This window comes from Diceros bicornis, chromosome 28 (assembly GCF_020826845.1).
Source record: "Diceros bicornis minor isolate mBicDic1 chromosome 28, mDicBic1.mat.cur, whole genome shotgun sequence".
In the NCBI taxonomy this organism is placed as follows: domain Eukaryota; kingdom Metazoa; phylum Chordata; class Mammalia; order Perissodactyla; family Rhinocerotidae; genus Diceros; species Diceros bicornis.
Window position 1 is genome coordinate 10,304,028 of NC_080767.1, and position 26,579 is coordinate 10,330,606.

The window sequence follows — 26,579 nt, forward strand, 5'->3', positions numbered from 1 at the left end:
ATGACTGCTTAACGGGTGTGGGCTAACAGATAGAGAGAGAGATGGTAGTTGCTCAACATTGTAAATGTAATAAATGCCACTGGATTGTTCACTTTAAAGTGGTTAATTTTACGTTGTGTGAATTTCACCTTAATTAAAACAAAAAGCTCAACAGCCCTCTCCGCCCTCTGAGCTTGGCCTCTTCGCACTGGATACAGGGCAAGAGGCGCACTAAAAGGTGCCTTGTCCTGCAGTTTGATCTGTTGTGCATTCACTCATCCGAGCCTTAATTCCCATTTACTCAGCACACAGCGTCCGAGCCAGATCCTGGGGTCCAGAGGGCACAGCCCCTGCCCTGGGAGCGCACAGCCTAGGGGGAGACACATCCCGCAATTAAAAAGCAGAACAAAACTCTGTGATGAACCCAGCATAGGGGAGCTGGCTGGTCCAAGTGGCAGAGAGTCCCCTCTTTCAGACAGGGGGTTTGGACCGAGCTAACTCGTGTCCCTGGCCGCCAAATCCCGTGCGACGGATGCGTCCTTTTGTTGTTGTTCATGGACGGGAAACAGTTTTTCGGGCCCTTCAGGAGCTCCTCCGCAAAGGTGGGAAAAGGACCTCAGGCAGCACAAGGATGTCAGCCTGGAGGCAGCGGGTTGGGTGGGTGAGGGCACCCCGCGCCCCGCCCCGAGCCCCCGGGAGGCCGGCCGCCACGCTCGAGAGGTGGGGACTGCGCGGGGCCGCGCTCCCGCCCTCCTCGGCGCCGACGGCCCCGCAGGCGGCGGGCGGCCCGCGGGGGGGCGGCGGCTCCCGGGCTTTGTGGCCGCGGCGCGCGCGGCGGGGCCTGGCCGGCCGGGCGCGCGCCGCCGCCGCCCGGCGCTCCGGAGCCCGCGGCCCTGCCGGCCGCCCAGCCTGCGAGAGGAGCCGAGGCCGCCCGCGCTCGCGCCTCGCCGGCCCCTCCCCCGGTCGCCGCGGCTGCCGCGCCGCCGCTGCAGGTAGGAGGCTCCCGGGCGGGCGGGCCGCAGCGGGGCGGGGGCGCGGTGGGGGGCGCGGGCCGGGCGTGCGGGAGCCGCGGGCCGGCATGGCGGGCTTCCCGGCCGAGCCTCCGCGCCCCCTGCCCTGCAGGCCGGGCTGCCGCCCCCGCGCGCCGCAGAGGGACTCGGTGAGTGGGGCCGGCCTGCGGCGTACAAAGCCGCGGGGCGCGGACCTGGGGGAGACTCAGCGGCGCCCCCGGGGTCTGGGGACTCTGGACCCCGGGCCGCGGGAGCCGCTTGAGAGGAAGCCAGGTGACCCGCAGTGGCGCGGTCCCCATCCCAGGGTCCCCACTGGATGCCGGGCACTGTGCTCGGCGCTTTTCCATGCTTGGCTCCTTTAAGACCCCTTGTGCCCGGTTCCAGGGGGTAATGGGAGGGGTCCCTCACGCGGGGAAGCCGAGGGCAGAGCATCACGTCCGTGCCCGCCTGACCTTGGGAAGGCTCCTTTCCGGGAGCCTGGGCTGCTGCTTGTGTAAATGGGTTGAGGTGGGGGGTGGGGTGCGAGAGTGCGTGGTGTAATCGCTACCCCCAGGAACAGTTGTGAGAGCCAGCGTACATAAATGATCATAGCTAAATTTTGAGCACTTTCTATGTACCAGGCCCGAGGTACTAAACAGTTGGCATGAGTTATCTAATTAAATCGTCACACTGGCGCTATGAGGAAGCTACTGTAAATTGCACGAATAATCTTTATTTAGGAGTAGGAAACAGTGAAGAATTTAGTCTCCCTGTTCCGATTCAGAAGATTGGGCGTTTCTAGGTGTGGTAACATTTAAGATTACAGATGTTCCTGCCGTATCAGGAGAGTGGATATAGGATGCCGGGATATACGGATAATATCGGGGCCAGGGGCTTCCATTTCAGCACTGCCAAGTAAGACGGTTGTGTTATCAAGGAAAGTGTTGAACATTAATTCTAAAACACAGTTCCTGAGTTAGGACTGAAGATTGCTATGGGAGTTTGGGGCCAGAGGGAGACAAGGGTGGATTGAGGGGAGAGGCAAGGATTTTGGAGTTCTGGAAGAAGATGGTTGAGGAAGGGACCAGGGTCCACCACCTCAGCAGCATTCTGGACCAGGATTCCATCCTGCCCTTAGAGACCAGGCATCCTGTCTGGGGGAGGGGGAGGGATGCTGGGAGGAGATCACAGGTTGTCTCTTCTTACTCCCACGCCAGCCCAAAAGTATTCAGATGGGTTGAGAACCTGGTGATTGGGCCTCCTAAAATGTCATTGTCCTTTCTTGTGATTCCTGAAATTCTTTTAATGTGTTTGAGAAGACTGGGATACTCACCAACCCTGAAGGTTGATAAGGCACTTAAAATACAAAGGCCTGACTGATGTCATGAAGGAGTGTGTTTTGAGCACAGTTCGCCTGGTTAGAGAAGTGGTAGGCATGAGGAGATTATTTTGGGGTTCAGTTTGGAATGGGGAAAACTGGAAGGCTTTGGACCCTGAGGAAGGAAGAGAAAGGCTGGAAGGCCTGGGGACTGCACCATGGGGAAAGGGAGTGGGAGCAGGAGCTGAGGACGGGGCACACCACAGTCTGCAGTGCACGTGAACAGACGGCTCAGTTCTCAGCTGCCCCGGAGGCACCCTCTCCTCTCCCCACTTGTGACCATTTCTTCCTTGAATGTTGTGGAAGGTCAGGGCTGGACTCAGGCTTACTTTTCTCTTGAGTGAGCAGGAAAGGCTTCCTGGAGAAGGGTTATTTTAAAACCAGGCCTTGAAGGAGGGGGTATTTGGGCACATAGAGATGGTGAAGGTTGGGAGCAGTGTGCATCGTGGAAAGACTAGTTGCTTTGGGGACATAGATAGTTTGGAGTTCAAATCCTAGCTCTGCCATTTCTCAGCCATATAATTTTTTGTGACGATAAAAGAATGTTTTTTCAAATGCCTGCTAGGGAGCTCGAGCAGCACCAGTGCCCTTTTCCCTGTCCATGGTGACATTCACTCAGCAACTGTCTGCTGAGCACCAATTGTGTGCTGAGTCATGCTTCATTCGGGGATAGAGATGAGTCAGAAATTATGTCTTCCCTTGGGAATTTCCCAGTCCAGTGGGGGAGACGGACACGAAGAGCAAATTACACAAAATATGGGAAGTGCTACAGTACAGTCATGTACAACTGGCCGTGAGCTCACAGAGGAGTAACTAACTCATTCTGGATGGAGAATGACTATCTCAGGCATTCTCACTCAGGGCCAGTCTACCTCCAGTGAGATGAGGATGAGACCGTATGAGAGAGATGTTGAATGCTACCTCACCTCCTAGCTTCTCTGTTTACCCTTGTCTTGTCTTTGCCCTGATAGTCTCTTTCTTAAAAAAAAATCTAATTGCAGTGTGTGCATAGTTTGTAAGCTGCCTCAAACTCATTTTTGAAGGAAGCTGTTACAATAAAATAGACATAGCCTGGGGGTTAGTTGAGGAAAGCGTCACAAAAATGTCACCGGAGTTGGACCTTGAGGGATGGAAATGAGCCCTTAGTGGACCTTGGGGTAAAGGATTCCAGCCAGAGGAAGCCGCCTGTACAGAGGCAGGAGAACACAGCAGGTTCAAGAGCATGAAGGTGAGTTTGGTCTGGCTGGGTTGAAGAATACATGGAGAGTGTGGGGTGGAGTGGGGAGGGGCACTGTAATGGGGGCAAGATCTGGACAGGCCTTGAATGCCACGTGAGGAGCTTGGACTTGATCAGTTAGGTGGTGGGGGAGATGTCAGAGGTTTACACTGTGACATGATCACTGTGTTTTAGGAAGATCCCTCTGGTTGCTGTGTGAGAGAGGGGCTGGAAGTCTGGGAGGTTGTTTGGGAGACTAGGGCCTGACCTCAGACATAGACGATGAGGATGGGAGAGGAGAGAGTAGATAATGTGGTAAGGCATACAGTAGGTCTTGATTACCTGTGATGGAAGACCATGCTGTGGTTTCTGCTTTGGGCCAAGTTAATGTGCTGGAAATCATTAGAAATCAGGAGTTTAGGGGTAGGGGAATAATTAGTTTGCTTTTGGCTATGTAGAATTGGAGATTTCTGAGATGCCCATAATGGACAGCTAGATAGAGGCAGCTGGTAGACACTGTAACTCTGTGTGGTGCTGAGAAGAGAGGATAGAGCTGGAGAGAAGGGTTCCCCTGACACCCCTACTTTCTTTTGAACAAGCACAGAGAATCTACTGTGTGCTAAAGATACGAACAAAAGGTAGTTCCAAGCCCCAGGAGCTCACCCTCGGATAGGGGAGACCCCTGAGGATGTGCATAGATTGCAAAGTAATTCTGAGTGCTGCAGTAAGAGGTAAACACTGGGACCCTTGGCCCCAAGACTTGAGAGCGATGGTTGCTGAAGTGGTGGGAGTCGAGGAGAGTGCTCACAGGCGAGAAGCAGGCTGAGTGGGAACACCTGCAGCAGGGGACTTGGTGTATTGTGAAAGCACTTTCTGTGGAGGATACTTTAATAATGGTTCCAAGGGAATTTCAGGAAGACTAGGGTGGGAACATGGTTTACGGTGGAGCCGTGGGGGAGGGGAAGGAAGGGTGGGACTCTTAGGAACCTTCATGTGGTTTATAGAGGGGACTGTGAGGGGTGGAAGGACAGGAGGTGGGAGCTCTTGCCTTAAACACAAGACTGGTTCTGCTCGCAGTCACACTCAGGCACAGATGGTGAAAATAAACACTTTCAAGTTTCGTGGCTGCCTGGAGTGGGTAGTGAAGGGGAGGAGGAGGGAGAGCATTAGAGGAAGCAAGTTCAGTGCTAGGTTTAAGACTGGAAAGCCCTCTGAAGGAAGGAAAGAAGACGGAGAGGGCACAGGTGAGTGGCTATCCTGGGTAGACAGATCTGAGCATGCGAGAAGGTGGGCACGGGAAGAAGAATATCCGATGACTCTTGCCTCTGGATAAAACGAAATCATGAAGACATCATAGTCATAGTGAGGCTTTTAAAAATTTGGCACACAATACAATAGTATTTACAAGAAGAAGCCAGGAAATGATTTTTGTTATGATAAATCCTTTAAAAGAGGAAAAATTTTACATAGTAGAACATATAGATATAATTAGTAAAAAACGCAAATGGCGAGCAGGTTAGTTTCAACATATATTCCACTAATATTTGTCGAGTGCCTACTGTGTACCAGGCACTTTTCAGGGAGCGGGGGCTACAGTAGCGAACAGATGGCTCACCTGCTTTAGATATTTCAGCTGGAACTGCTTAACCTACAGAGTTAAACCTAGGTATGGGCTTTAAATCATCTCAAGTGCTGAGGTCTCTATTCTGTTGCCATGTTCTCTTTCATTGGCTGGTAGCTCTGCTAGCCTCATAAATAATCAGAAAATACCATCTAGGCATATCTGGCAGAGAACTGTGGAAATTAGGTTGCAGGAAAACCGTTGTAGTGGCGATGCTAACATAGGCTGCCAGCACTGGGTGGGACTTAAGAGAAAACCCGCTTTAGCTTATGATTTAGAGATGAAAAATCGACAGTCGGGGAGGAAAGGGGACTTGCCTAATGTTACAAAACAAGTTTTCAGATGGGATATCAGGGGAAGGCTTAAGGTATTAGCAAAATGCATCTTGATGGTGAGAGGGTCCCAAGAGGAGATGTGGGAGGAGGGGTTGAAAACGAAGGATGACACTTTGCTTTAGTCCCCCCTCTCTTACTAGGGCCCCAGGAAGCCCCCTGTTTTGTGCTGGGCCTCAGTTGCCTCATCTGTCAAGTGAGAGGATTAGCCTGAGGTCCCCTTTTAGTTTTAACATGTTAGGATCTATGTTGCTTCCAAAAAAGGTTGTTTGGGGATGCTGAGTCAGGAGAGGGAGTCAGCGGGCCAGGATAGGAAATAGCCGTTCATCTCTCTAGAGCACTCCTCACCCATGACTTGTTGCCAGGCCTCCTTCAGGGATGGGTGCTACATTTCCTTCAGCTCACCCAGCCTTTCTGTACACGTTCCTTCCTTCAGTTTTTTCCCCAGTCATGGCCCTGTATTGTTCTAATCCTAATTCTAATTCCAATCAATGCTAGTAGGAATTACGTTCTTATTCTAGATCCCTCCAATCCTGGAGTAGTGTCCCTGGGCACATCTCTGTCTCGGTGCTTATCACAATGGCTCGTCACCAGCCCGTCCCATAATATGCTATGTTGTGTTATGTCTTCATTGGACTATGATTTCCCCAATCTTAAGGAGTCCCCCTCTCTCTGGTGCCTGCACAGAGTGGCTGCTCGGTTAATCCTCGTGTCCCCTCCTGGCCTCTGCCTTCCCTTCATCCCCCGCCCTAGTGTGGACACACACATGTCCTGGTCATTTCTCGCTTTGAAACACTCTCTGGTGTGCACATCCTCCTTTCTGTTAACATCATCACCACTCAGAGCCCAGGCCCTTTCTCATCAATTATTTATCTGAATGATCTCCTTCAGCTCTCTCTGTTCATATCCTCTACATTCTTAAAGATCTAGCTCAGATGTCCTCGTGTTCATGAAGAGTGCAAATTAACCTCTTCCCTGCTCTGAACGCCCACGGCCCTTTGTCCTCTATTACAGCGTCCGTGTCGGTGTGCTTCTTGTTTTAGTTATCTGTGTCTGCACGCCAGTGCTCCTTTCAGGCTCTAGGGTTCAGCTTCTCTTTGTATCTCCCACATATTCTGGGACAGTACTGAGCCTCTGGCAGGGGTTCATTACATATTTGTTGAATTGTGTGTCTATGAAATTAAAGAGCAAATAAGTATTTGAGTATCTATTGTATACAGACCACTGTTCTGTGTTTGGAAGCAGTTTAATATGGTGGGAGGGGTGGAAAGAACTCAGATTTATTGAAGCTCTAGTCTGTGCTGCTGCTTTACTCCCACTGCAGGACAGGAGTAAGGCAGAGTAGCAGGTATAAACCTCATTTTCCAGATGAAGCATTGGAGGTTAATTGCCTTGCCCAGAGTCACGCGGCTACGTGAGTGCTGAAGTCAGGATTTGAGCCCAGGTTTTCTGCATTCCGTGTCTTGGTTTATTTCACTTCACTTTAAGAGCAGTAGTTCATTAATATCCGGACATCTGACTGAGCTCTCAGTGCCACAGATTTTCAGTCATGGTTCCTATTCTGAATTTTGGCTTCAAAGAACTCTCTTTTCCACAAAGGGCAGTAGAAGTAAAATCTGGCCAAGATTCTCTAGTCTTTGCTCAAATTTTAGGACTTAGTTTGACCCTTGGTGGACTTACAATATTATTAAATGGTATTAAATTAGTGTTAGTTGGCTTGGGCTGTCATAACATAATACGACAGACTGGGTGGCTTAAACAACAGAAATTGTTTCTCACAGTTCTGGAGGCTAGAAGTGCAAGATCAAGGTGCCAGCAAGGTAGGTTTCATTCTGAGGCCTCTTCTTTTGGCTTGTAGGTGGCCAACTCTGTGGCCTCACATGGCCTCTTGGTGAGGCCTTAGGGAGAGGGAGAGAGACAGAGAATGAGAGAGATTGAACCAGGGCCCCACTCTTATGGCCTCATTTCACCTTACTTACTTCCCTAGAGGCCCCATCTCCAAATACAGCCACCCTGGGATTTAGGGCTTCAACATATGAATTTGGGGGGATATAAACATTCAGTTCATAACAGATGGATTTTTCTTTTAAGGTGGATAGTAAGTATACTTACTACAATCTTCTGGTGATGTAGTCAATCGTAGGGTTTTGGGAATTGTGCTGATTGTTTCTTCTTTGTTCTTTTATGGTGTTGGAATTGCGATCTTTTATGTAGTGCTGTCTGTGAGTCTTTGCCTAGCCCAAGGATAACTTCCATTGCATTTGGATTTTGCTATTTTATTTGACTGTTTTTACTTGTATGCAGCTTTTAGTGTACTGTTTTATCATGCATGATACTCATTCTGTACGTGGTAGGCAGTTTTACGCCTATAGCAAAATGTATTCATTCATAAATGTTTGCCAAGGGTCCGCTATGTGAGGGTCACTGGGCTGCTTCTTGCACCACCACGATGCATAAGAACAGTTGGCACTGTGTCTAGCAGAACGGCAGACAAAAAAGATGATCTATGGATGAGCAGAGTTGGGGGCAGGGAAGACCAGCCTAAGTCTAACAGCTAATGCAGCATGGAAGGCTTGTTATGTTGTCATCTCTAACCGATTACGGACATTGCTGAGTAGTTTTAAGCTAGAATGTGCTTTCTAGCCTCGAAGTTTCTATTAATGAGCTTCACCGGGAGCTCTCTTACCTTGGGAGGTATTTGTTTACTTAGGACTGTCAGTCAGGTGCTCAAGCAGAATGTCAGGTTCCCCTGAGCGTGGGCCATTTTAAAGCTCCATGTTATCGCTACAGTTACTTTTCAAACATACATTCTTATCAGGTCAACAGCGGAAATTATTTCAGAGCTCTGGTTAGACTGAGAGAGGTACACCTGGGAGGGGATGGGGGAAGTGGGAGTCCTGGGCCATAGGTTTGAGACATAGAGGGCAGGGGTGATCGAGGCGGGGAGGGGAGGGCAGGACAAGAGCCGCCAAATGGAGAGGACAGAGCAGGCACAGCTCCCCGGAAGCTGCTCTGCCCTAGGACCTTGCCCTGCTGACAGTTAGATGGCTAATTGACATGTAATATGAGCAGGGATGCTAAAGGCTGTCACCAGGTATGAAAGAAGAGCGCTGAGCAGAGGAGAGAGCAGCATGGGCATTGGTGTCAGGCCTGGGTTTGAATCCTGGTTCTGCCATTTACCATTTGTGTGGCCACAGGCAAGTTACTGAGCCTCACTCTTCCTATCTGGGAAACAGGAATAATAATTGGTTAGTGGGGATAACAGCCTACTTCATGAGGCTGTTGGGAATCCGCAGGGCACCTTTGGGGTACACTGTCTCATACCAGACTCCCTGCAGGAGGCAACCACATGGCCCAGGGAGGCCTGCTGTTCTACAAAATTAAGCAAAGTAAATTGGTAGCTCTGGATTTACTTAGGGAGTGATTAAATAACAGTTGAGTTAATAGGCTATTAATGGTCCCCAGGTGTTGGTAATTCTGAGTATTTGCTTTTGAGAGCAGTTGTGTAATTTTTTCTGGTGCTTTAATAAAGCTTTTTTTTTTTAAACAGAAAATATTGTAGTGTAACAAATGATGTTCTCAGGGGCTGTTTTTTTTGGAGGGTTAAATGATATAGTGCATATTAAGCACTTAGTATAGCATCTAACCCACAGTAAAGGCTCAATAAAAGTTATCTGCTATTGTTATTACTGCTATTATTAGACTCAACTGGCCATACTTAGGGCAATATCCTTTGTGAATGGAGACTCCCCACGAGCCCACCGCCACCTGATGGCAGCTAGCGGTACTGCACACGTTGTGACAAAGAATTATTAAATTGATTGGAATTAATTCCATGTAATTTTAATTCCAAGTATCACAGGGACTTTGTTCAGTCAGAGTGTGGCTTATTTGCTTGAGAGCTGGAGTTCATATATAATTAAACAATGAAATGACCTTTTTCACCTCCATAGTTGGCATAGATTTAAAAAAAAGTTAGCAGCAAGAGTAAATGCGTGGGGAAACAGTCATTCTCTTGTGCTGTTAGTAGGAATGTAAATTGGTACACCATTTCTGGAGGACAGATGGCGATGTCACAAAAGTCTTAAGTGTTTTTATCTTTTGTGGCGGCAATTACCGTGAAAGAAATAAAGATAAAAAAGATTTATTTAGAAAGAAAAAATATATAATATATATTAATTTATGTATATATTTAAATAAAACAGCATTACCTATAATAGAATAAAATAAGGAACAATCCCTTTTTCATTTGTGAATCAGATTTCTCAATCGTTATAGCAGTGATTCTTAAGTATAGTGGGGGCCTGAGGGAAGGTAGGCGTATTGACATCTCCTGGGGCAGGGGGGTTGGGGTGGAATATTGGATCAGAATCTGCTCTGGGAGCTGTGTAGTTTAAGAACATTCAGTACACCTATTGATTTTATAATAAAAACTACAGAAAGTAAAGTTGGACACAGACATCTTGGCAGATATAGATATGGTAGGAGCGTGTGTTAATAAATTTCAGTTTGGGGAACATCGATTTTGTAGGGAATAGGAGAGTGTTGAAGGGGAAAAATTAATTTTAGATCTTTGGGGAAGAAAGGGCCTGGATTGGGTGTCCTTGTAGGGACATTAGAGCAACATGATTGAAGTACAGGCCTGGGAATTTAGGGATGCAGGAACATATCCCCAAACATAAATTTCCCCTCATTTAGCTTTGCCCAAGATCTGAGAATCAAACCACCTTTGACCTGTGTCTAAATCTCTCCATCTCTGATACTCTGTGCCCACGATGAGTATGAGACAAGGTACCTGGTGTGTGGAGACACTGATCACACTAGTGTTTCATTAACTTTAACTTTTGGGAGGAGGTGGTGCATAGTGGGAGACCCTGATCAGGTTCTGTAAAGCCCACACTCCTTGGCCTCAATTTTAAGGCTCTCTGATCTGGCTCAGTCCCCTCCAGCCTCAGGTGTAACAAATGTCAGCTATTCATAACTACAGTAACGCCTCCCCAGGCATAATATACGAATAGCTGGCTTGTAATAGTGTGATTTTATATCAGTATACTGTAAATTGAAAAGCCATAGCCTTTTTTCCCTAACTTTTTATTATGGAACATTTCAAACATGCATGAAGATCGAGAGAATAATTTAATGAATCTGTGTACCTCTCACCCTTGTCTATGTTCATATGTCCCGTTTTGGGCCAGTGGGACTCCTTTCAAGTTAGTTTCTAATTCTTTTGATACGGGTTGGTCAGTTTAAACGGACTACGTCATCAGTATCTTGATGCTTGCCTGTTATTCTGAAAAATCAGAGGCTTGGAGAACATAAGAAGTACTGGGGCGTGTTGGTCCCTTCCACAAAGGGAACCGTGCAATGCTCACTTTATTGCTGAATTCAGTGTTGCTTAGTGATATTCTTGCCACAACATATTTGAGAGACTAATTTTGTTGATAGCTTCCTGTGATTGAAAGATGTGGGAAAAGTATAGGGTCACAAAACGCCCGTAAGTTCAATGGAATGAGACATTTACTAACACCTATTGTGTGAAAGATGCTGGCTCAGCAGTGGGGAGGATGGCAAGATGACCTAAGGGAGTCATGGTTGAGTAATTTGGAGTCACCCAAGGTGAGAGCCCAAGAGATGGTTGTGAAATGATGCTAAGAATACCAGACTGTTCGAACTCATAGAAGCAGAGAGTGTAACAGTGGTTACCAGGGACTGGGCGTAGGGGTGGGGGAGATGAGGAGATGTTGGTCAAAGGTACAAAGTTGCAGTTATGTGATGAATAAGTCTAGAGATGAATAAGTCTAGAGAGCTAATGGACACGCACAGTGACCGTAGTTCATACTACTGTCTGAACACTGGAATTAGGCTGAGAGGAGATTTCAAGTGCTTTCATCATAAAAAAGAGTAACTACGTGAAGACATGATACGTTAATTAGCTTGAATGTAGTAATGATTTCACCATGTATATGTGTATGAAATCAAATTTATGTATATTAAATATAATTTTTATTTAAAAATATAAAAAGGTATTATATAGACTAAAATAATGATACAAATGGAGAAAAGGTTATTTCAAAAATTGTAAATAATATAAAATTGATAACATAAAATGTGAACAAAGACTTGAAAGGAATATGCATAATAAAAATGGCTATTATTTGATGTGTTAAAAAAAAAAGAATACCAGACTATTAGGACAGTCTAGGTTCTTGACTTTCTAAGTCACCACCTTTGTGATCTTGGGCAGTCCACTTCATCTTACTGGCCCTTAGTTCCCTCAGTTGAAAAGAGGGGCATTGGACTCCATCTTTAAGCACCCAGGCCTTTTTACCAGAAATTGTATAAATTATTTACATAGGACTGTACACTTTTAAAAGTGGTCCTTGTACCTTAGCGATCACAGACTCCAAGCCTTCATTTTAAAGATGAAGAAACTGAGGTTCCTCTAGGAACATGGACCTATACAAGGTCACAGACATAGTGATGGAAATGTCAGATCTTTTGGGGTGATTTCTTGATGATTCTGAAATCTTGATAGTGTTTACATTATCTGTTATATTTGGTTACACAGTACTTCTCTGTGTTCAGCTGTGACAGAACTTTGAGAAAGCTGTTTAGTTTAAGAGCTGCCTTACGTTATGAATTTGGAGAATAATCAGTTCCCTAACATTAAGCAGAAATAAATTAACAAATTAGAGTTCCACGTGGATGTTCCACTTTTGTTTTTTTGCTGTTACATACCGGGTATTCACGGAATGGCCAAGACCTCCAACAAAGGACCTACTTGAAAATCTACTTTGAAGTAAAACCCCATTCCTAGTACACTTCTGAATGTTTTCCTGAGAATATCATAATTCAACATTAATGGAGAAGAAAGTGCTGTATTTCAGACAAAGGGAATCAAGGCAGGGATTAAGCTTAAGTAATTTGCTGACATTTTTATTGCTGGAGTTAGTGATTATTGTTTCAAACTTCCTTTTCCAGGATAGCTAACGGCCAGGAGAAATATAGTGGAAAATGCAAAACAACGAAATTATAAAACCTGCGAAATACTTCTCGGAATTGGAAAAGAGCATCCTGCTTGCTTTAGTAGAAAAGTACAAGTATGTCCTGGAATGTAAGAAAAGTGATGCCCGGACGATCGCCCTCAAGCAGCGTACCTGGCAGGCGCTGGCCCACGAGTACAACTCGCAGCCCAGCGTGTCTCTGCGGGACTTCAAACAGCTGAAGAAGTGCTGGGAGAACATCAAGGCTCGGACCAAAAAAATTATGGCCCACGAGAGGAGAGAGAAAGTGAAACGCAGTGTCAGTCCTCTGCTGAGCACCCACGTCCTGGGGAAGGAGAAGATCGCCACCATGCTGCCGGAGCAGCTCTACTTCCTGCAGAGCCCCCCGGACGAGGAGCCTGAATACCCCGCTGATGCCGCCGCCCAAGGTATCGGTCCCTGAGGCCAGCTTGCCTGTTCTCACTGGGTACCTGTTTGATCTTCTAATTTTAAAATCCTTAATTTTGAGGGACTTTATAAAGAAGAAACTTTGATATCAAACTTGACTTTCCCAGTTCAAAATCTCCAGATTATACAGGACATTCAAGTCACATGGTCCATAAAAACAAAAGTTCTTGCTTATATCCTCGTGTTATCTCTCTTAAAGAGATCTCTCTTATCTCTTATTAAGAATAAGGAAAAATAAGGCGCTACATTAATACAGTTGTTATTAATGAAGTTCATCAGTTGCTTATCTCAACTTATCTCAAATATATTAAATTAGAGAATTGTTTAAGGAGTTATATTCATTCACTCAATCTTAGTTTTTCAAAAAGATATTTTTGAGGACCTATTATGTGCAAAACACTGCTTAAGTCACTCAAAAGGCCCCATTAAAATAGCGAATTATTTCAAACTTAAGAATTTAGTACAGAGACTAATATAGCAAACACCTATTCAGCATTCACTGAGATTAAAAACTAGCATTTCCACCCGTTGTAATATTGTGATCCACACTTTTGGTTTGTGGCACTCTGGCGAACTCGAGACATTCTGGGAAAAAATTCATTTTAGTTTTTATATACTTCCACTGAGAAAAGAAAAATATGCCATACATAATTTTTAGGGAAGGAAAGACTGTCATGTAATCAAGGATGTATTGACAGTGTATCATAGCTTTAAAAGGTTGGAATGAAGGGGCTATTGAAATGCCTCCAGGCAAGACGAGGGTGGGAATGCATATAGATAAATTGCCAATAATTCCTGCCTCTTTTAAGATGGGAATGGCCAGTTGATATAGATGCGTTGCAGTTTGCAGAAGACACGCCTTAAAGCAGAGGAACAAGATTCCTGGGGAGGCCAGCGGGCTGCTCATAAGGTGCTCCAAGGACCCAGCAAGCACTTGCCTAGGAAAATCTGATTCTTAGCTTGCAGGATGAGAAATTCACTCATTAGTGTCCCCAGAGTAGATTGAGCTCTGAGGGACTGGTTAATTAAAAGTCTCAAGAAACTGTCTAAAACCAAGAATGTTACCCATGTAGAGTGAAAAAGATAAGAACCAAGTGAACTGAATACACGTTTTTGATTAGCACGTTTTTTTTTCCCTAGGGCAGATCATCCTGGGAACCTAAATTATGATCAGAACTTTGTTTGCCTGCTGATCTTTTGACTAAGGTTAAGTCCAGGGAACCAGTGGGGCAACCATAGTCATTAATGTCATGAACCTCGCGCACCATTTTCCAGTGTAGGAACTCTGTGTCTGAATTTTGTTTCTTGAGTTCCCAAGCCAGGGTACTTCCCAGCAGACCCAGTGTTTCTATGGACACTGCCAACTCTCTTACCCCTCCTCCCCGTTGCTGCTTCTGTGGCGGATGGGGCCCATTGCTAATTGACAGTGTCCTTGCTTTGGAGATGTTTACAGCGTCAGCCGGTTCCTCTCCATCTTGCTGGCCTTGGAGTCATTCATACTCTGTGAGGCAGCAAAGGGAGTGGTGCCGGGGGCGGGAGGGAGGTGAATCAGCAGGGATGCTTTTCAAATTGCTTATGCTCCCTGGGAGATGTTGCCAAGGAAGATGCTGGTGTAGACTGCTTCCAGTTAGCTTTGCAAATCTTTGATCTGGGTTATTGTGTATTGATTTCGTAGGGTTATTCTAAGGAGACAGTCTTATTTCCCCATTTTGGAATTCTAGGGTAGGATCTGGAAAGTTCATTCCACAAATTTTTTTCTCTTTTTTTTTCGAGGAAATGATGTACTTCATTTATGCATAAACACAATTTATAAATTTCCAGCAAGAAGGGAATACATATGGATTCTCAGTGTCCTTCCTGTAGTGACATTTGCTAGAGACCCACTTGTAAAAGAGTTTTATTCTAAATTGAATGTTTGTACGTATACGACACATGAGACTCCTCTTTTTGCTGGTGATTAGTAAGCACAGCCAGATGCTGCCTGTTCCTGTTTCCAGGTCAAATCTGGAGGGTCGTGGAGAACCTTGCTGCTTTATCAGTTGGGAGGTGTGTCCAAAATAATCTGTTAACACTAGTAGTTAAGGTACTGGAACTCTTTCTACACATTAAGACAGCTTTGAGGTTACTGCCCTCGTTGTGTATTTCAGTTTACCTTCAAGAAAGAAGACGACAGGTGAAAGTGTCAGTCATCCCTTCTGGGTCTTGGTGGGAAAAAGGTTGAAAACTTGCTGTAGGGTTATGGCTCTTATTCCATTGTGTGTATTTTGACACAGGGACTGTGTGTGTGTGTTTTGCTTCAGTTAGCATCTCTAACTCTGTGCTGTCCAATACAGTAGCCACAAGCCACGTGAGGCTAGTAAGCACTTGAAATGTGTGTAGACCGAATTGAGATGTGCTATAAGTACACACACCATATCTTGAAGACTTAGTACCAAAAAAGAATGTAAAATATCTTACTAATAATTTTTATATTGATTACACATTGAAATGACACAACTTTAGATATATTGGATTAAAAAATATATTACTAAAATTAATTTCACTTCTCTTTACTTCTTTGATGTGGCTATGAGAAAATTTAAAATTATATATGTAGCTTGTATTATATTTCTATTGGACAGCACTGTTCTAAACACCTTACAGAGTGCCTGTTACAGAATTAGGTGCTCAGAGATTTGTTGGAATTTGTTAACCAGGATGGAGCCTAGGAGCATTCCACTAGAGGCCTCCCTCCAACTATTTTTTGTGAGAGATGATTTCAACTTCGTCATCTTGATTATTGTCCCCTAGATATTGTTAGCTTTGTCAATGACTTTCTTGAAATGTAAATCTGTATTTGAGCACAGTAGTCTTAAAATTTGTGTTTAACAGTTAGGAAAGTATTTGCAAAAAACCAGTATTTTCCCCTTAAATATATTAAAACAATTTATACCCTGCAGACTTATGATACATGATAATTTGCCTTTGATACTTATCTTCCATTATCTTTGGGGAACAGATTTGCAGAACAAACTAGGGGAACCAACAAAATTTTCTAGGAGTGGTCGGAAGTGTAGGATGACTTAATGTCAAATATATTTACGAAAACTAAGCTTTCAAGTAGTACTCCAAAATCTTAAGAGAACTTATATTTAATTTCATATGCTATTATTTACTATAAAGCTATACTTGAATAATGTAAACCCGGATACACAAAGCTGTAATTAACTAACACAAACATTTCTTAATAAATTCCATTATTATCACTATTTAATTCCATCCTGTTGTTTTGGGGTGGGGACTCCAGTACAGGGGACTGAGTTATATTTCCAGTCGTGGCACACTAGCACCATTGGTCGTGAAAAGCCCCCTTTTGTGTTAACTTACATATTTATTCCCTGTTTATCCCCATTCACCACTTTCATTCTTTTCTCCTGCACCCTAATAATTCCAATGTGCTGTGTAGTCTCTCAATGTTCCTGAAAGCATGCATTGGTGTTTTATGTGCATGTATTTTAAATTTACATAAATTAAAAATTGTGCTATACATACCATTCCTTTTTTTTTCCTTTTGGCCTTTTTTCACTTAGAATGTTTTTAAGATCTATTCCCAAATCTAATTTGTTTCTTTTACTTGATGAATAATATTCCGTAGTATGCATGCACCACATCTTATTTAACCATTTTCCCAGTCACCCCTATTTCTTCTGTTGAGAAGAGCTGGGGTTTGGCTTGTACACAGTTTCTTTCCCATCTTTTATTGCCATGGTAGGTTTTTCCTGCTGATATTAAACTTACTCAAATTGTCCAAGTGGAAAAATACCCCCTTGACTGTGTTCTCCATTCCCAGGAAGGCCCTTGGGCCTTCCTATCCATTTTGCACAAGATTGAGTTGTTTTCTACTTCGGGTGGCTTTGTTTTACCTGGGGGAGAGATTATGTAGCGTTTGTGTGCAGCAGGTTACGTTCCCAGGATAGTCTTTTTCCAATTAGAGAAGACTCTCCCCATCTGAACACTGGCTTCCATTCATCAGAGCTAATATTTGTATGAAAGTTAATTAGCTACTCCGTTGGGCTTCTCTAGTTTTAAGCCCCAGCTTCTACCAGAGTCTTCTTAAGAGGCCTGGCTTGCTTTCTTTAAAATGTATGTGTTGGCATATGTTTAAACTAAAAAAAATAGTTTTAAAGTAGAGTAATTTCTCCGCTCCCGGGCATGAACATACTGTCTTCATGTTCATAGCTCTAGAGAGAAATTTGGAGATCAAAATTTGGAATATACACCCATATTCTTAATAATAGATGGTTTTGTAGTGGATACAACTTGGAGGCTGCATTTTAAGATACATAAGTGATCAGCTGAGCAAGTGAAGTAGTGAGAGGCTGGGTGTTGTAGTCATTGAGCTTGGAGTTGGGAGTCATGCAGACCTGGACTAGAGTCCTGATTCTTTAAGCTAGCCAAATGACTTTGGATATTATTTGGTTTTCTAGAATAATACCTCCCTCAGAGGGTTATTGTGAGAATTAAATGAGGTAATGTAGTAAAGCACCAGCCTAGTGCCTGGTTAGCTACTCAGAAAATGGTAGCTGCTGTCATCACCACTATCATCATCACCACCACCATCATCATCATCATCATCATCATCATCATCGTTATCATCATTGGACCCCTAAAGCCTAGAATTGTTGAGATAAAAATGAGCATTTAGAAATTGGGAGACATAAGTGGCATTGTGAGGGCATGAACTTTAAAGACTCAGAGGAGTACAGAACTATCTTTTGAAATGAAATCAAAGAGAAAAGAGGCTAAAAGTACCAAAAAATGTCTGCTGTGTTCAGTCTTCAAAGAAGACACTTTCAGATCTAAGACTAGAAAGGAAACAGATGAGGTAATCCTCTTTGCAGTTGGTCACATCTGAGGGACTCTATTCTCAATGTTAAGCCTGTCCCATTTCTTTGTCCTGTGCCTCGGCTCTCCGCTCAGAACACTGTTCTTTCCACATAGTTGTGCTCTGTTGGGAGGGATGTGACCCACTGCAGCCAGTTCATCCCACACACGTTTCTCACCTGCCCGGCAGTCTACCAGGCCCTCTGCTGGGTTCTCCATGAGGATGAACAAGAGGCAGTCTCTGTCTGCAAAGTATTCAGACACTTGCAGGGGAGGTAGTTAAACCACCAGTTTTATCAAGTGCTCTGCCAGAGTGGGCTCAGGAGGCAGTGGGAGCATGAAGGAAGGACATTTAATCAAGGCCAGAGCCGTTGGAGTTGGGGAAGTTTCCTAGGGAGACATTTTCATTATCTCTGGATGACACAGAAGTACTTTTAACCTTCTCTTTCAAAAGTAAGATTTTTACCTTTCTTTAATCTTAATTAGGGACTAGTTATGGTTGTTACCTAACCCCTTGGAGTGAAATAAGCTAAACAGTAGCCCTTTTCCTTTTATTAACAGTATTACGAGCTAAGTTTCCCCCAGTAGCCATTAACATTCCCAGCATCCCATCTTCTGGAATAACGGAGTGAACCTAATAATGTAATCAACTCTGTTAATAAATTGATATTATTTTTCTCCAAGGAGACGATTCTCATTATTGGAAATGTAAAGCTTCCCAAGAAAGCCTTGGAGTCACAGCTAGAAGACTCGGTAGGTTAGTGAAGTTAGTGGTTTCCTTGTTGAAAATCTTGAATTGATACTAATGTTATTGCCCTAGAAAAATAACGAGTGCAAACGTGGCACTACCAAAAGTGGCATCCTTTTGTATCCATAAGCTCTTTTCCCCTTGTGTTCAAAGCTTCAGCCAATAAATATTTAGTAGGTATCCACTGTGTACCAAGCAAAGTAATGGTCTCACAGATAAAAGAAATGAATAAGACGTGGTCCCAAAATAATACTAGTGTGTGTTAAGTGCTGTAACAGAAGAGTCAGTATAGAGAAAGGAGAGAGCTGAGGTTTCGCAGAGCAAGTGGCATTGGTGCTGAATGAAGGGGAGAGGTTGAAAAAGGGAGATGGGAGGAGGAGTGTGTGTTTGGGTGAGTGGGAGGAGGACGATTAGTGAGCCCAACTTCAGGCTGAAGAATTATGAAGAAAAGCATGGCCTTTAAGAATGTGAGTAGTTTGTGGTAGGATCGATGGGCACACAGAGTATTTTGAAGAGTAAGGGAAGAAAGATAAAGGAAGTTTGGAACCAGATTATGAGGGTTACTTAGGGTGGACTGAAAACAGAGCCAAAGACAGGAACCCGAGGGGAATATTAAAAGGTGAGAGGTGGGTGGAGCATGAGTCTGAGTCCTTTAAGGAGACTTGAGAAGGAGCAGTCAGAGAGGAGGCTGTGGAAAACTTAGGAGAGAGCGATGGTTCAGAAGCTAATAGAGGAAAGAAATTTCAAGAAGGATTGTCAAGTTACATAAGGAGAGGGACATTGTTAATAAATTGTTGTTTATTAACAAGGGAGAGGTTACATAAGAGGGACATTGAAAAGTGTCTTTGAGATCTGAATGTTGACCCCCAGATGGCAGTGCTGGAGATAACAGCCAGATGTAGGAGACTGAAGAGAAATGGTGTGCCGAGGAAGTTAAGCCAGGGAGACTCGTCTTTCAAGGGAGGACATTTGTAAGATGGCTTTCCAGGGTTAGGGCTAAGACCTGGAGCAGGAAACAACAATGGCGCTCTTGTGGAGATTGAACAAGTGTTCATGGCTGAGTGAGAAACTGAGAAAGGGTGATGAGACCAAGGGAGAACTTAATGTGAAAACCTACTGTTGGCCTCGTACTGTGGTCTGCTCATTTGGAGTTGTGCACACTTCATTTTGGAACTTACATCAACATAACAAGGTTTCCGATTCTTGATAAGCGCAGTCTCTGACTACTCTTCCCGTAGTTCACAGTTCTAGAGAATACATGACGAAACCCTTTACCATGACTTCTTAAGGGAAAATTGCTTTGATTTATGGGTTTTTAAAAAGTCAGGTGTGGCAAGGGTACCTGTAGGCATGCAGACCAGAGCAGATGCTATTTCAGATACATCCTGTAACGGGGGACCCTGTCGTTTGAAATAGGATTGATTTACTCTCTGCCTGTAAAATCTTTGAACATATGTTTTCTGCTACTGTTTTTCAGAATCATTTGCTGTTTCAAATAGAGAACTGTGCGATGATGAGAAAGAGTTCATACATTTTCCAGTATGTGAGGGGACCTCTCAACCTGAACCCTCGTGTTCAGCTGTCAGAATAACAGCCAATAAAAACTACAGGAGCAAAACCTCTCAGGAAGGTGCTTTAAAAAAGATGCATGAGGAAGAACACCATCAACAAATGTCCATCTTACAGCTGCAGCTGATACAAATGAATGAGGTGCATGTGGCCAAAATCCAGCAGATAGAGCGAGAGTGTGAGATGGCAGAGGAGGAACACAGGATAAAAATGGAAGTTCTGAATAAAAAGAAGATGTATTGGGAAAGAAAACTACAAACTTTTACCAAGGAGTGGCCTGTTTCCTCATTTAACCGGCCCTTTCCCAATTCACCCTAAGACTGTGGGGGCAGCTCCCTTGTAATTAATCTGTGTTGGCAAAGAAAGTCTGGAACACGAACTTGCCGTCAGTAACCTGTAACAGCTACAACTAGGAAAATTAGAGTGGTAGTAGTCACTTATTTAAGAAAACATTCAGGTAAACAGCTGCACCCTATGTACCCCTTAAGTGGCAAACAAGCTGTTAGAGTCTTCTGAAAATGATCACGACGCGTGCTATAATTCTGAATGTAATGTCTCTTACTTAGAATTCCTACAAGAACCATGTGTGAGTGTTGTTGTTGTATTTTTTTAACCAAATGCAAGTGTGACTATAAAGGAGTGTGGCTGATTTTTTTTTTTTAATAGACATTAGAACTTTTCTATCCAAGTGAATGCCCTCCCATTGAAAGTGGCCGTCCTGGGAGGCCACCCATGTCTCCGGTGGGGATGCTGTTGCTCAGAACTTGCTAGAGGTCTTTAGGGAACCTCCATGAGAGCTGCAGCACCTTTTTCATTTTTTCAGTGTCCTTTGAGTGTGGATTTTCTGTTTTTAAACAGCCCAGTGTATGGAAGGATATTTTCTAATGCGGCTCAAAACTGCGTTGTAAGGCCTTCCTTTCCCCAAAGAGGAGTTCCAAATAATGTCTCCAACAGTGGTGGCTTTGTTGGAACTAAGGATGTAACTACTTTGAGGGAGAAATGTTCATTTAGATTTCTGTGTCCTGTCCTGTTGTGCTTGTTTTATTAAAAGAAAAGACTTGCAATTTTATAGTCACACTGTGTATGTTTTTCAAAGGTGCTGCCTCCCCCACTGCGTTCCGGTTTTTGCCTTTTCCCTCTGTAGTTTCCTCCCAACTTCGTACTACTGAGTTCATCATTTGCCCTTGTTTTTCATCTTTAGCCACCGAAGGTCCTTCCCTCACCATGCTCGTGGTGCTGGCTCAGAGTAATGCTGTGTAGTTTGCATTACACAGTTAGCATTGATCTTTTTAAGAATCCATTACCAATATATTTGGAAACATGCGTTGACTTTAAGTGGGTATTCTGATTGAGCTGTGAGATGGCTTCTCCTGTAGCTTGGTGTTAGAAACAGCCCTGGGAGTTGGGCCCAGCAGTAGCTAGAAGCAGCAAAGTGACATTTCAGTGCCAAAGCAGGCCAGCAATTCTGAGAATGAGATTTCAAGGCCGCATTGGGGGAAGGAGGAGTGCGTGTGGCAGAGGCAACATACGGAGTGTAGGACTAGGAGTCAGGGCCTGAATACTGAGCTTGGTTCTGCCTCAAGTGCTGTGTGACTTTGGGTAATTCCTTTTAGTCCTTGGCCGTGGTGTTTCCTGTCCATAAAACAAGGGAGATGGTCTAGATAATGTTCAGAATCTGCTACAAGTCCTTGACTATGGTGTGGTCTGCAGAGTCTTGGATGGGTACTGCTAACATCATAATTGCCCACAGGGCATGGGTCAACAGGGAGCAATTGTTTACTGCATTGGCTAAGCTTCTCTCCTTCATAATTTTGGAATTTGGGTCCTGGGGACTGTAAGTTCAGTGAAGTACATGTATACTCATTATTTGTGCACTGCATAAAACTTAAATGGATCTCAATTTATTTTATACACTGATATTTTAAATGTCTTAGAGGAACTGGTTATTTAAAGGAACCCTGTGAAGACTAGTCTTCTTTGAAAGGAAGGATCCTTTTGTAAGGATTTGTATTCTTAACTTAGTTTTTACCAAATGGACCCTTTAGAGAAGCAGCTTCTGGATAAAGTCCCAAGCTTAAATGGTTTCTGGGAGACAAAACTTGACTCTCCATGCCCTCCAACACGCTAGGGATTAGTCTGGGGACCAGCAGGCCCTCAACACCGATGTGAACTGAGAAAAGTTAGTCTTTGCTTCCCCTATTGATCCATCTGCAAATCTTGTTAATATGCAGATTCTGGAGTGCGGCCTGAGATTTTGCATTTCTTACAAGTTCCCAGGTTTTGCCAGTGCTGTTTGGTCACCATGCTTCTGTGTAGCAAGGCTTTAGAGGACCCTCTGAAGTTTTTACTTATTCTCAAAAAAAAAAAAAAAAAAAAGAGAAAATTGGGTTAGGTACATTTTTGTGTACGGCAGTGAGCCGGATATTATTCTCTCTCTCAGAATTTACCACTTAAGCACACAAACAACAATGTAGAACAACACAAAAAATGCTCATACACATAATGGAACTATAAAAGCATCAAACTAATTCCTAACTGAACAAATAAAGGATAATTAAACCAGCAGCCTAAAGCATCTTGTTCTATTGTTAATGGTATTTATGAGTTTATAACAGTAGTTTTCAATCATGGCTATGCATTAGAAAGACTGCTTTATAAATAAGTAGTCCCACTGGGTCCCATTCCCAGAGGATTCTGATTCAGTTGACCTAGGTTGAGGCCTGGTCCTCTACATTTTACGAAGCTTTATAGGGGATTGATACATAACTAAGGTTGAGAACCACTGGTGTAGAGTTCACAAATGTGTCTCATTTGATCTTGAATCCTGTGAGGTCATGCAGAAGTGAGGAAATGATGCTCAGAGAAGAACCACGTGGCACCAGGCCCATAGCTAGTGAATGGCAAAGCAGAACCTCAGTCTCAGGTTTCTTTTTTTTTTTTTTTTTTATTGATGTTTTAATGGTTTCTAACATTGTGAAATTTTGGGTTGTACATTTTTGTTTGTCCACCACCCCATATATGACTCCCTTCACCCCTTGTGCCCACCCCCCACCCCCACTGCCCTGGTAACCACAGTCCAGTTTTCTCTGTCCATGTGTTGGTTTATATTCCACATATGAGTGAGATCATACAGTGTTTGTCTTTCTCTTTCTGGCTTATTTCACTTAACATAATACGCTCCAGGCCCATCCATGTTGTTGCAAATGGGACGATTTTGTCTTTTTTTATGGCTGAGTCTCAGGTTTCTTGACTCAAAAATGGATAGCCCCACCTGCCTGCCCTGCCCCATCCCTCAAAGCTATATCATGGGTTTGTTTTACCCTGAGAGCCAGCTCACATCTACAGGGACTTGTAGTGTGTCCATTCATGAACAGGTACATCCCAATTCATTTCACTTTTGAGCAGTTCCTTACCTGAGGTGGAAATGCAATAACTGTTTCTTGGTAGGTGCTGTAGAGAATTGACAGATAAATATTAAGACACAGTTCACCATCCCCCACCCTGCCAAATCATGGACACAGCCCAGTAGGGGAGGTAAGGCTTGTACACAGCTGTCACGTACTTGCTCAGTGCATGTCTTCAAGTGCATTTATAGCTCAGAACAGAGAACTAAGAAGCTTGAAGGAAGGCCTCCCTGAGGAGGTGGCATTTGAACTGAGTCTTTAGAGTTGGCATTTTGGCAGGTGGAGATTTGGAAAGGAGAGGAACTTCGCTAGGTGCAAAGTCCTGTTGAAGATTCCAGATGCTGAGACACATAATTGGGAGGTAGTGAGAACACAGGAATTTCCAAATTGGACAGTAATGTGATCAAAACTGTGCTCCAGGAGGAAGATTGGAAGATGGAACTGAGTTTAGAGAAGACTGGAATCCAGGAGATGAGGTAGAAGGGTTGGCCCTGGTTAGGATGAGATGAGAGGAGGACCTAGAGGAGGCTGTAGTGAAAACGGGGGAGACCAATGTGAAGGGCATTGCAGAAGTGGAATCAGGGAGGCATGGCAGCTGATTGCTTTTGTTGGAGAGGAGGGGTAAATTTGTAAATTTGCCTGAAAGAATGATGCTGCCGAATGAAATGAAGGATGCATTTCTGTCTCTGACCTGTCCTCGGAGAGGCCTACACACAAACTAGTGCCATTGCCTCCCACTCAGCCTCAAACTCCAGCATCTCCCCCATCTCTTTGGCTGTCACCTCTTTGCTCTGACTTCTGCCTCGTCAGCTGCCTGTGCTGCCTCCTCCACCTTTTCATCTGACACTTTAACCCCTCCCTGCTGGGTCCTTGTCACCCACTCATTTGGTGCTGCCTCTGCCATACGTATCTCCATCGCAGCTGGTGGTGCGTCAGTCGTCATCTCTTATAATGACTTCACACTAGAAAGATCAGAAAAGATTATTTATTTACCTCGAGCTTCAATCCTTTTCTAGACAGTTGGCATCCACAAATTTCAGTTTTTTTTTAAATGTCTCGTTATATAAAGGAGCATTGGCTGACAGGGGCTGTTAATCCCCATGTATGCCTATTACAGCCTCTTTACAAAACGCAAACATGGAATCCTATGTTATTATGCATCAAATATGTAGGAAATATTTTAGGAATTTTTCAGGGAGAATCTGAAAATGCATTGGCTTTTTTTTTTTTTCTTTTAAAGAAGAAAGAGAACAGAGAAAGAGAGATGGCATGGTGGAAGAGTACATTTGAGTTGTCAACAGCCTCTGCAGTGTCAGGTCAATTATATCAGCACTTGGTCTGGACCAGGGGAAAGGAATGGTTCTGCCTCCTGGGAATGTCGGAAGGACCTGATAATTATATTTGGCAAAGCCATGAAGAGTGGCTCTGTAATGTCATTGCTAAGAATTACCTTTCTAATAACATTTCTGGATGTCTGAGCTTTTCAAATGGAATGACACTTCTTTTCTGCTGTGGTTTTCCTTTCTGTTGGGCTGCTTCCCAGCTCGTCCTCCTCTTCTCCCTCGCCCTTGCTTTGATATCAGTTGGTATTTTCTCTTCTGTCTTCCTCCTTCCCAGCCCTGTTTCTCCAGCCTTTCCTTCTGCACCCACAACAGCTCCCACTCTCCTCTGCTTTAGAGGTGGAGTCATGTGAGAATGTGTGTGAGGGAAATACTTGCCAAAGGGCGGCATATTCAACATCTGGTCTCAACAGGTGAAGTGTAGCCTTAGACTTGCTTCCATGCTGCACCTGTGACTTGTGTTGGTGGGACTCAGAAGTCACAGGAAAGGTCGCCAGTGATCCATGACTGCAACAAATTCTTTTCCTAATTGTGCCATATATTATGCCCTTCAACACAATTTACTAATCTCTTCCTCAGTTTCTCCATCTGTGAAAGTGGTGTAATACTTATCTACCTCCCTTGAATGTTGTGAAGATTAGTCTCTGTTAGTAAAGCACTTTTGAAATAAAGAGTGATGTAAAGCATTTTAACATGACTGTTGTCATTATGATATGGATGTCCTTCTGCAGAGATGTTACCCTGTAGGGAAAGTACCCCAGGTATATCATGGTTTAGGAACACCCAGTATAGAAAAATTCCATAACAAATACAAGAGTGTGATTATTTTCCTTGTGAAAAATTTCAACTTGGCATTTCCTTAAACAGCCCTTTGGTGCATTTAGAATGAGATTCAATTTATAGAAGGATGATTTACATAAGATTTTTAAAGAACACATCTATTGAACCTCTATTACCCAATATAATTGTTGGATTTGCAAGCCAAGTATTAACCTAACAGTGCATTTATCATCATTAGGTGGAAAACTGTTTCTACATTATCCAGATGCCCAGATTGGGCGTGAAGGTTCTCTCACTGTTGCCACAGATTGGAATGGACAAAATGGTGACCCGCTACTTCTGAGAGGATCAGAAGCTCTAGTTCCACTTGGAAAATGTCCTTACAGCACTGCCAGTGTGGGGGGAAAAGACTAACCATGTATGTTCATTAAAGGGCTCAGAGTGGAGGGGTCTCTATCATCAATATGGGCTCCCTTTCTTAACTCCTGCAAACTTCCAAGAGATTTAATTAAGTCTGATCTGAGATTTCTCTTTCATGGGTGTGTTGGGGAAAAAATTCCAAACATTGTTTATAAGAAATTGGTTATTTTTAATCAAAAAGATACTTGTTATAGTGGAAATACTTAAGTAGCAATAGAAGGTAAGATACCAGTTCCTTTTCTGCCCCATCATCTGGTTCAGCTTCCAGAGTAACCAAAAAGGAAACTCAGAGGCTGGTGCTCTGCTGGTGAGGTGCATTGGATCTAGATCCTTATCCTTGAGTCTCGAAGAGTGCCTTTGGATGGGCTGATATTCACCTTTCTGCAGGACTAGAGGGCAGTCACTCAGCCATTGGGAAATCTCGGGGGTAGCTGGGGCCTATCTGCTCTTATGTGGTCACTCTGATCCCCAGGCTGAAGGGGCAGGACC

At 44.0% G+C, this 26,579-nt stretch overlaps 1 protein-coding gene across 3 annotated transcripts; it reads left to right on the forward strand.

Annotated features, from left to right (window-relative positions):
• The first annotated feature begins 562 nt into the window (after window positions 1–562).
• On the forward strand, window positions 563–22,711 carry MSANTD3 (Myb/SANT DNA binding domain containing 3). Of its 3 annotated transcripts, none has more exons than XM_058523662.1 (3): window positions 563–581; window positions 12,497–12,947; window positions 20,055–22,711. In XM_058523662.1, exons 2-3 carry the CDS (start codon window positions 12,530–12,532, stop codon window positions 20,462–20,464), a joined length of 828 nt encoding a protein of 275 aa, XP_058379645.1. In that variant the 5' UTR covers window positions 563–581; window positions 12,497–12,529; the 3' UTR covers window positions 20,465–22,711. The 3 variants fall into 3 exon arrangements, with proteins under 3 accessions (XP_058379645.1, XP_058379643.1, XP_058379644.1); XM_058523660.1 differs by lacking the exon at window positions 563–581 and adding an exon at window positions 856–971; XM_058523661.1 differs by lacking the exon at window positions 563–581 and adding an exon at window positions 1,066–1,138.
• The last annotated feature ends 3,868 nt before the right edge of the window (window positions 22,712–26,579 follow it).

Coding starts and splice junctions, on each gene's coding strand:
- MSANTD3 (XM_058523662.1), top strand. CDS start 12,530: ATGCAAAACAACGAAATTATAAAACCTGCGAAATACTTCTCGGAATTG. Junction 12,948..20,054: donor CGCTGATGCCGCCGCCCAAG/GTATCGGTCCCT, acceptor ACTGTTTTTCAG/AATCATTTGCTGTTTCAAAT.